Genomic DNA, 10,448 nt, shown 5'->3' with positions numbered 1-10,448 from the left:
CTCTTTAATGTATAAACAATTCTCCAACAAGTTTTCAATGAAAATTACCCTAAAATAGAAATTCTATCTTGAAATTAAAAAGTATACGTCAGGTTGTACAAAGAAATGAGTCAAATATTGAGTTCAGAAAACATTCATAGCAGGCTGAAATGTTACTACTTATAGGATGAAAATGCTCAGGAGGTCTCCTGCAGTGTAATGGATTACTGACAGATTACTGTACGGAAAACAGTTTGCAGTGGCTGTAGGTTGATTTTGATGCCTCTAAGAAATGAATGGAAAAAAACTGGCTGTCTGGAAGAAAGGAAAATACGTGACACCTCTTGGATAAGAAATGTGTAAAAACACAGAGTTCTGCAGCCTTGGTTTGTTGTGATCCTGACGGCAAAGTTCTTGGTACCAACAACCTTCACTGTTGTTTCCAGGGAACAGAGGCGGTGGGCGACTGGCGTAAAAACATTGAGGACAAGGCCGACAGGAAGAAGATGTTCGAGACTTCCTAAAGCCCTCCTGAACTGGCGAGGACAACGGCAGGGGAGACGTTTCCGTCCGAGGTCTGACTGACTGAGTCCCATGCGGACACTCAGGGACAAGAGCTTAGGCGCTTTTTTGTTTTTTTTTTGGTTGTTTTTGTGATACATCGCTTCCCCAAGAGAGACTGAATCCAACACATTATCCTGTCTACAGCTAAAACCCTCTGGCAAAAAGAAACCCACTTGAAAATGTACAGGTTTTCATGGAATCAGTAGCAATAAATGTTTTGAAATAAGGATGAATTTGTTTGCTAATTTTATCCACCTGTTAAATACGTTCATTTAATTCAAACTGGAACTTAAAGGGTCAATAGAGCTTGGCTTTTACACACTCATAAAGAACAGTTCTTACATGAAAAAAATTTTGTCTTTTTGACAAATGCTACAGAAAATAATAATAACAACAATAATAATAATAATAATAATAATAATAATAATAATAAATAGTAAGAGAACAGTCTATAGTTTCTAAAATAAAGAGAAGAGATTCTTCTCCAGGACTTTTTCAACCTGCAGAAGAACAATAAAACAATAGTTTGTCGCTATTAGAACAGTCATTGACATGTCTTATTAAAATAGATTCAAAATAAAATTGTGATGCCAGGAATATAGGTTTTTAAAAATATATATTTAAACTACAGTGTTTTGGTACAACAACTCACTTTAAATGATTTTTTTGAAGCTCATTTAGAAACATGTATCTTGTTTAAGTTATTTGTACAAACCTAAAACCGTGTGTGGTTCCATTACAACTTTAACAAGAAATGGTAGGTGTAGGTGTTTTTGAATAAGCCAGTTGTTTCGCCCTGCTGGCAGTCTTTATGCTAAGCTAGGCTAATCATGTCCTTATTGTGCCTCAGGACTTTACACACAGAGAAGCCAGTGATTTTAAAAAAAGGTTTCTCCTTCAAAAGAAAAAAATATGACTTGAGTTCAAACATTTCAGATCACAGCTGGTTTGTGTTTGTACTGGAATGATCAGATCAAGCTTGGGTTAATCTGTTCAGTCAAAATGACATGCGGTTGACACGGTGTGTTCATTTTCATAATTAGCAGCAAAAGATTCTGATATTTCCATTTGGTGTGACAGTGCAGTGCTTAGTAAGGCTGCATTTGTCTTCAAATTAATAACAATAAAGAAAAACATCAAAGAAAGAAGAGCAGATTTTAAAGTTGTTGTGTTTTAACCCTAAAGATTGAAATGTTCACTTTATGTTCCTTTATGTCCATTTTATTCTACTCACACACACACAGTGAATGTGCTCCATGGAGTCCTCAGCTCAACATGAAGCGCTCTCACAGGGAGGGTGGTTTGCACAGCGGGGCTGGGCCGGGTGTATTTCAGGAGCTCGCAGGCCCATTGGTCTGACTGGGAATCCATTTCCATAAAGAGGATTTGGGCATTTTGCTGAGACATCGCAACCCACCATATATACCTATTTCATTTTTCACTGTCTGTGCCTTTGGCAGTGTCTGCTTTCTTCCACCAAGTGTGTCTTGTCCTTCCTCCTTTCAATAGGTGAGAAATCTTCCTTATTTTGTCTTTTTTTATTCTTTCTCCTGCAGTCTCTTACACTCTTTCTTAGAGCAGCATCTTTTATTTTATCAGCCAACAAATGATTTCGAGAGCAGCTCCACGTTAACCAGACATTTTAGGAGGCATCACTTAAAGTGGGATCATAGCCTTCTGTTTCTCCACCTTTGACCTATCCTGACATCCTGAACTCGCTTTCTGCATGTTTGTCAGTAACATTTGACCTCTTTCTGACAGACCTAAATTTACGAGACCTGTTGAGCTGCACTGTGCTGGGTTTAACGGTCTTGTGTTTTAGGACCAGTTTGCAGATCGGTCTTAGAAAGTGATTGTAACCTGTCAAACGGAGGCAAACTCTGCTGCACCGGCATGCCTCAGGACGCGTTTCTGTAAAGTGTTATCAGCAATAAGTTAAGATTCTCTGAAGGTTTGGAGCGACAGAAATGATTATTCTGATGGATGGATGGATGGACTTAACATAATGTCTTTCAACAGTTGTTAAAACGGCTTCATGAATCTGGAAATGTGGTCGGTAAACTTATGTTTTTGGTTCAGGTATTTGTTTTAGTGTCTGTAGGACTGAGCAGCTTCATACTTGGCTGGCTGACGTATTTTCTTGGCTGTTGCTTTTTTAATAAAGAGTCGTGTTTATTTGTTCTAAGTGAATAATTTAATTTGTAGAATCATTTTCTAATTAAAATTTTAAAATTTGGGTCTGTGAGGCCTGTGAAGAAGTAAAATTTAATAAAACAAATCAATAACAGGACCACATGCACAACTTTATCTATCTATCTATCTATCTATCTATCTATCTATCTATCTATCTATCTATCTATCTATCTATCTATCTATCTATCTATCTATCTAATTTGGACCGACTAGTTTATCATTTAAAGTAATTAAAATGTCTTAGCGATAAAATGTATTTATTAATATGCCACTCGAGAATTATTCAAATTAAGCCTTCACTTGATCCGGTCATAAAAACCAAAAGACACACGACACCCGATCCCGACTCTCCCAGTTTAGTTCAGTCGACGTCGCTGCTCTTCAGCTGTGGCCTCAGATTGTGTTACGGCACAAATATTCCTGTCCATCCATTCCCATCAGAACAGCAGAACATGCTGAGCTCAGACAAACTCACACTGGCAGCAGCGTGATCTGAACGGCGACGGTGTTCGGCTGAGGTCAAAAAGACTGAAGGGTTTTCCTCACCTCACTGCTGCTGAGATCTGGAGAGAGTTTTCTTTTGAGTACAGTTCTTGAAGACATTTCACCTCTCATCCAAGAGGCCTGTTCAGCTGAGAGGTGAAATGTCCTCAAGAATGAAAAACAAAAAGAGAAGTCCAGTTGCTTTGATAACTGAGAATCTACACAGACATCCTCTCCTCACTGCTTTCTTATCTGTCTCTTAACGTAGGTTGTGAACCGCAAAAACTGCCAAGATGTCTGAGTAAGTGTGAACCACATCCTGTTGTAATCACTTAAACGCTTGCAAACATTTTTTTGTCCTGATTATGGAATTTAAGAAGACATTTTTAACATAAGTGTAAAAATAGGCAAATTGGAGACAAGTTTGCTCTTTTCTTTCTACATAAATAATAAGTTTAGCCTGAAAGAAGAAACCTGCTTTATTTCAAGACTCGTTAATGATTAAACGAGCTAAACTTGGAAAAATGAGCAAATGTTTAACTATCTTTCATCAAGATATTTTTGCCTGTTGCAAGAGTATGAACCTTTTTAAGGTGAATGTGACGCCTTTCTGATTCCATCCTCCTCCCAAACAGGAAAAAAATGACCTCCAGCCGTAGGCATCACCTGAAGGTAAAAAACAAGAAAACTACAAAATAAAAGTACTGATTTCTTTTTAAATGTGTCATGGCTACATAGTATGTCCTAGAAAACATTGTACAAATATATAGTTACAGTTTCTAAAAAGGTCAGGTAATCTTCTGACATCGCTGGCCATAGTCTTTACCCAAACAGGAGGACATAGTGCATTTGTTCAGGACTATTTTCAGTCTGGTGTTTCATTACATTATTTTCAATGAGTGCTGTTCAATTATATTATGGCTTTGTTCACGTGACCTCTCCATGTTTCATTCCTGCAGAGTCTGATCCTTCAGATTGCTCTGAACTGGCTTGAGCAGGAGAAAAAGGACGCTGTGACAGCCAAGGAGGCCTACATGGCCGAGAACTGTCCTGCTCCAGACATGGCCGGAGACCAGGCCACCCTCATGGTGAGAGGGCTGTCAAGGTTTCTCTGGGGGAAAAAAAAACATATTGGCAGTTTAGTAAACACCTTTGAAAACCCAGGAGCTTGTTTCTGGAACCACCGTTGTCCACTGCTAGCATTCAGTAATAAATACAGACCAAAACACACACAGTCCAACGTATAGTACAGCACTGATTGGTTAGATTTGGTTAAAGCTAAGGCTGGGATCAGTGATCATTTTTATTTTATTTTTATTTTTTTACAAATGTGCCAATTACTCTCTTGATTATATTGGCATTATTTGACAGAAACAGTTAAAACTACCCATCACAATGTCCTGGTGTCCAAGACCATATGATTAAATGTCCAAACTCTGAACTGTTCTATTTAAAATAATAATATTAACCCAGGGCTGCAAGGTGGATCGGTGGTTAGCACTGTTGCCTCGCAGCAAGAAGGTCGCCAGTTCACGTCCTGGTGAGGACACCCAGGATCTTGTATGTTCTCCCCGTGCAGTGTGGGTTCTCTCCGGGTTCTCCGGCTTCCTCCCACAGTCCAAAAACATGTTCAGGTTAATTGGTGATTCTAAATTGTCCGTAGGTGTGAATGTGAGTGTGCTTGGTTGTCTGTCTCTAAGTGTAGCCCTGTGATAGACTGGTGACCTGTCCAGGGTGTCCCCTGCCTTCACCCTGAGTCAGCTGGGATAGACTCCAGCCCCCCCGCGACCCTAGTGAGGATTAAGCGGTGTATAGATAATGGATATTAACCCAAGTAAAAACAGATAAATCGTGTTTGTTGTGTGTTTTTAGTCTATCTTTGCACAAATACTTCAAGCAATCAACATACTACTAGTAGTCGATTTGAACTTCAGTGCTGCTTGACTTCAACGTTTTACTGAAATCAAAGTTTAAACACTACACCGTGTCTTCAGAAGCTGTTATCAGGACGATTAACTTACTTCCAAGGGTTGACTTCAACCTAACTTAATTTGGTTAAACCATCTAATTTTGCAATATTAAAATTACAGTAAATTAAGTTGATCTAAGTCAAGAAAATCAAGGAGGTCCAAGAGACATGTTTAATACTGGAAAAGCCAGTTAATCACAAGGAAATAACTCACAGTTACTTTTAATCAAGGTTATTCAACTAATAACTGAAGAGTGTAAACACAGAAAAGACATTTTCAGAGGCTTATATGTGGTAGAGCTTTTAGCATTGCAAAACTCAGCTGGTAGAATCTGAAAGTGTTGGGTGAAGGACTGATAGAGGTATAAAGTGTAGTGCAACACTCAATTTAATTCAATTCAATTTTATTTGTATAGCACAGTTTACAACATATGTCATCTCACAGAGTCCAACATAGTAAGGTATAGGCCTTATGAATATAAACAGAGAACCCAACAATCCAAAGTTGCCTTTGGATTCCCTCTGAGCAAGTAGTTGGCAACGGTGGGAAGGAACCAAGTAGCACTTAGCTGCCTTATTAGCAATGCTGATGACTGTAAAAATTTCAGAAGGTTTTGGGATGTCACTGTAGTTTTCTTGGGTTTATGTACTGACAGGAACTCTGCAAGAAGCTTCAGGCCACCATCGACAAGATTGATGAGGAAAGGTACGACATCGAGGCCAAGGTGCAGAAGGCCGACAAAGAGGTGAGCTTCCACTGAGCTCTGACCAAATTGCAATGACCACACAGCAGCAGAGAACAGTGAACCAAAAACCTTTGTCTTCCTCACAGCTTGAGGACCTGAGGATCAAAGTTGTGGACCTGAGAGGAGTGAAGAAGCCCGCCCTGAAGAAAGTGCGTATGTCTGCTGACTCCATGCTGCAGGCTCTGCTGGGCTCCAAACACAAGGTGACCATGGACCTGAGATCCAACCTGAAGCAGGTCAAGAAGGAGGTGAAAGAGGAGGTGAGTTTACAGTTTTTTGTTTTTTTTACATTCATATGATCATCATTTCAGTCAGGTTATTGTTATAATAATATTGAATCTGTACAGTTCAAACTTTAAAAAATAAATAAAAAAAACGTGGTGCAGACTTCACAACTTGGGCATCTTTTAAAATTAGATTACATATTAGATTGTTTTTTTTTTTTTAGAATTTCCTGTGAACTTATTTGCATCTTCGAGCCATCTTGAAATAAATCTCTCATTCCTCATCTGATATCAGTTTCCAAGACAAGAATATATCCGTTGTAAATTCAGGATTTTGGACAACCTGAAGTCCAACACTACACTCCTCCCCATCTTTTATAAAACTTTGACCAATCACAATGATATTTAAAACATCTTAAAAACCCTCACATTTGATTTTTACTATTTTACTATGGCCATAAAAATCTTATTTTTAATCATGAAAGGTCCTGAATTCCCTGAGGATGCCGAGACCTAAGAGAGATTCTACTACTTTAAGGCTCATTACATTATCTCGCTTAACACATTTGACATATATCCTAATTAAAGATTTCAAGCAAACTACACTTACAAGCTACCAAAATGTGTCAAGTAGGGCGTTGTTTTTGATATGTACATTTTGAAATTGGTCAGCAACAACATATTGGTGGACAGCTTCATCTGTTTACTCATTTTAACACGAATGATGTTGAATAAAAATTAGAAGTATCTGTTAATTCATTTCATCCGTGTATGGCAGATTTACCTGTAAAGCTTCAGCAAGTTACAAAAAATTCCCAGAGAAAATACAGGATATCATCTGTGTGTGAAGTAAAAATGGTCGCCCTAATCCACAGCTCCTGTCTCACGTGCATGAACTAAGTGTGTGTTTCTGTGTTCTCCAGTCGACAGAAGCAGTGGGCGACTGGCGTAAGAACATTGAGGACAAGGCTGACAGGAAGAAGATGTTCGAGACCTCCTAAATATATTGCTGCCGATTGTCTTTCTGTTTACATGTACTCCACGTGTCTTATGTGCTGGTTGAAGCAGGCGATTGCGTTACGTCACACAGGGCTGAAGAGCAGGTTAGCATGTCTCAGAGGACTCATGCTGCAGGAAGGTTAAGGTGTCTGAGGGTGCTTTTTCATTTTGTTTTATTCTAAAGTAAGGGGGGAGGAATGGGGAAAGTTTTTGTTTCTGCAGGTTCACACAACAAAGTCTTCAACTCCACACAGTCAGGGAAACACACAAAATGTTGAATAAATACAATAAAGTCAAATGTGGAAGATAACAACTGTGGATTTGTGTCTTTTTTTCCCCCTCATGCCAAGTTATTCACATACAGGGTTCCTACACATTTGAAATTTCAAAATTCCATACATTTTCCAGACCCTAATTTCCAGATTTCTCTGTTCACTTGATGTTGTCGGACTTGGTCTCATGCTGGGTTTAGCCAAAAACGCTGTGACTCTCAGTGCAGAGGATGCAGTGACAAGACGACAGTGTTATTTCCCCTGCATATGACTCACAACAGCCGCCTCACCCATGTTGGAGATGTCATTTCACACAAAGTCTGCATTTAGTAATCCATTCGGGATCCTTCTCCAGCCAGTCTTTATATTTGGGATTTATGAACCAGTCGTCAGAGAATTTACCCATTATGAGTTCTGTCAACGACCATACAAGACATTTTGAATAGCTCACTCACAAACATTGTGAACATCACCTGTCTGTCCAAGCAGCAGTGAAACTTGACGACACCTGGACGGGCCAATGGGCTGGAAGAGGATAAGAGCAGAGGGCGGGCATTCAACTTGTCAATCTGCCCAAATGTTTTCTGGGACGCGTAGCCATGGATCTATTATATGAACACGTAGCCTACTGTGTGCTCTCACACAAACATTTTAGCTGCGCTGCTAAGGGCCTTAAAAACAGATCCATCCAATTCTTTTTTTACATATTCATAATATTATGTTGTAGAAAACAGAACAGTGGTAATAGTCTTGGAAAAATGAATATTTTTCCATATAATAGTTTCCGTTTTCCATACTTTCCCAGACCTGGAATTATATAAAAATCAAATTCCATACTTTTCCATACTTTCCATACTTGCGTAGGAACCCTGCACATATACAGGGCTGTGTTTAAGTAAGTCAAAAGTGCAAATCATCTATTAAATTGTGGTTTTATTTCCAGTATGATTAGTCCTGCTGCTAGGAAGAAATCCATGCTGGAGTATCATGTGGAGATGCAGTATGTCAGAACGCTCTCCACCACACCTCTGTAAAAAGTCCTGAGGATGCTGGCAGGGAGAGAGGCTTGTTTCAGCTTCCTCATGAAATGCAGTCTCTGCTGGGACCGTTTAATGATCGCTGCAGTGTTTTTGTTCCAGCTCAGGTCTTGCGAGATCTGCACTCCGAGGAACTTGATGTTCTCCACTCTCTCCACTGTGCAGCCGCTGATGCTGAGGGGAGCATGCTCAGTACGTGACCTCCAGAAGTCAATGATCATCTCCTTTGTTTTGTCCACGTTGAGCAGCAGGTTGTTGTTACTGCACCAGCCCTCTAGGTGTTTCACTTCATCTCTGTACATCAATTCTTTGTTCCCACGAATAAGTGCCACTACTGTGGTATCATCAGCAAACTTGATGATCTGGATCCCCTCATGTGTGGCTACACAGTTGTGTGTTAGCAGTGTAAACAACAGTGGACTGAGTACACAGCCTTGAGGAGATCCACTTCTCAGCATGATGGAGTTGGAGATGTTCTTTCCAACTTGGACAGACTGGGGTCTTTCGGTCAGAAAGTCCAGGACCCAGAGACATGTGGCAGTATCCAGGCCGAGGAGTTTCTCTATTGGTCTTTGGGGGATGATAGTATTAAACACTGAGTTGAAATTAATGTACAGGATTCTAGTGTAGGGGTCTTTATTTTCCAGGTGGGTAATGACTGAGTGCAAGGTGGTGGATATTGCATCCTCTGTGGAGCGGTTGGGACGGGAAGTGAACTGAAGGGGGTCAAGCGATGCAGGAAGGCTGGCTGTGATGTGTGTTTTTATGAGCCATTCAAAATACTTCATCACAATCGGTGTCAGTGCGATGGGGCAATAGTCATTCAGACAGGCTACAACTGATTTCTTTGCAACTGGAACTATGGTGGATGTTTTGAAGCATCTGGAGACAATGGCCTGACTGAGGGAGATGTTGAAAATGTCAGTCAGCACATCTGCCAGCTCGTCAGCACAGACTCTGAGCACACGTCCCGGGATGTTGTCCGGTACTGACGCTTTTCATGGGTTGACCCTGGCTAGGGTCCTCCATGTGTCTGCTGCGTTGATGGTGAAAGTTGGCCTGACGGATGAAGGAGAAGGACCAGGCCTCTCTCTGATTATCGGGTTAGATGCTTCAAAGCGTGCAAAGAGGTTGCAAATCTAGATGGCATGTAAAGTGATATGACAGCTTCCTCTGGTCCTGTAGCTGTCGCCGTGGAGGAAGGGATTCTCACTGAAGAATAAAATTGTCTTGACAACTATGATTTGTAATCCTGACTTTATAGAATAAAAAACAGCCATTTCCCAGTGGACAACACCAAATGTCTGTTCAGGTCAGAAATCAAGTGAATTAACACACATAGGACTCCAGAAATACAGCAGCTTCTGTTTCTGTTATTCTAACTATGCATAATATCACCCGGAACAGTCCCAGTCACATTGTGTGACACATGACTTACCACAGCATTTTAATATTAGATTCTTACATCACTTGTGTATATTTAGAAGGTTTGTCATGATGGTGGTGCTACAGATAGATCAGGGAGTCATCAACATCAGTGACAGTCAGATCAAGTAACCAGATGTGAAGGTCTGCATTTATTTATTATTAAGTACATATTGACATTATTTAATTTCTATCTCCTAGTCATATACAGTACAAGTCAAAGGTTTAGACACATCTACACATCCAGAGTCTATTCTTTATTATTGCTTTATTTTACAGAACAAAACTAAAGACAACAAAACTATAAGATAATGTAATTTATGCAGTAAACAAAAAGTGTCACTGAATATTTCACATTTTAGAGACAGAATGTGCACAGGACAGCTGCGCACACTGTTGTTTTTGGTTAACAGATGAGACTTGTTCAGAGTTAATTGCTGGAATTAGTTGCCTTGTTGTTAAGATCATCAGCTGTTGAGATAGTGTTGATATACAGCAAACACTATTCATCTACTGTACAAATCCAAATGATGGCAGGAACTGCTCAAATAAGTGTA

At 39.9% G+C, this 10,448-nt stretch overlaps 1 protein-coding gene across 7 annotated transcripts in view; it reads left to right on the top strand.

Moving 5' to 3' along the window:
- The window catches only part of LOC103357253 (troponin I, fast skeletal muscle-like), a 16,149-nt gene extending 8,682 nt beyond the window's left edge, over positions 1-7,467 (top strand). For 5 of the 7 annotated variants that reach the window (XM_008281727.1, XM_008281726.1, XM_008281728.1 and 2 more), the window contains one exon: positions 426-772. In XM_008281727.1, coding sequence (XP_008279949.1) covers positions 426-503 — 78 coding nt within the window. In that variant the 3' untranslated portion in view covers positions 504-772. Of the gene's footprint in view, positions 1-425; positions 773-1,950; positions 2,053-3,487; positions 3,521-3,854; positions 3,892-4,178; positions 4,308-5,844; positions 5,935-6,020; positions 6,195-7,081 lie in introns of those variants that run through there. The other 2 variants (XM_008281730.1, XM_008281731.1) reach the window with 2 other exon arrangements.
- Positions 7,468-10,448: the final 2,981 nt, after the last annotated feature.

This window comes from Stegastes partitus, unplaced genomic scaffold, assembly GCF_000690725.1.
Source record: "Stegastes partitus isolate 25-593 unplaced genomic scaffold, Stegastes_partitus-1.0.2 Scaffold242, whole genome shotgun sequence".
In the NCBI taxonomy this organism is placed as follows: domain Eukaryota; kingdom Metazoa; phylum Chordata; class Actinopteri; family Pomacentridae; genus Stegastes; species Stegastes partitus.
The sequence above is the reverse complement of the archived record's forward strand: the minus strand, read 5'-3'. Positions and strand labels throughout refer to the sequence as shown.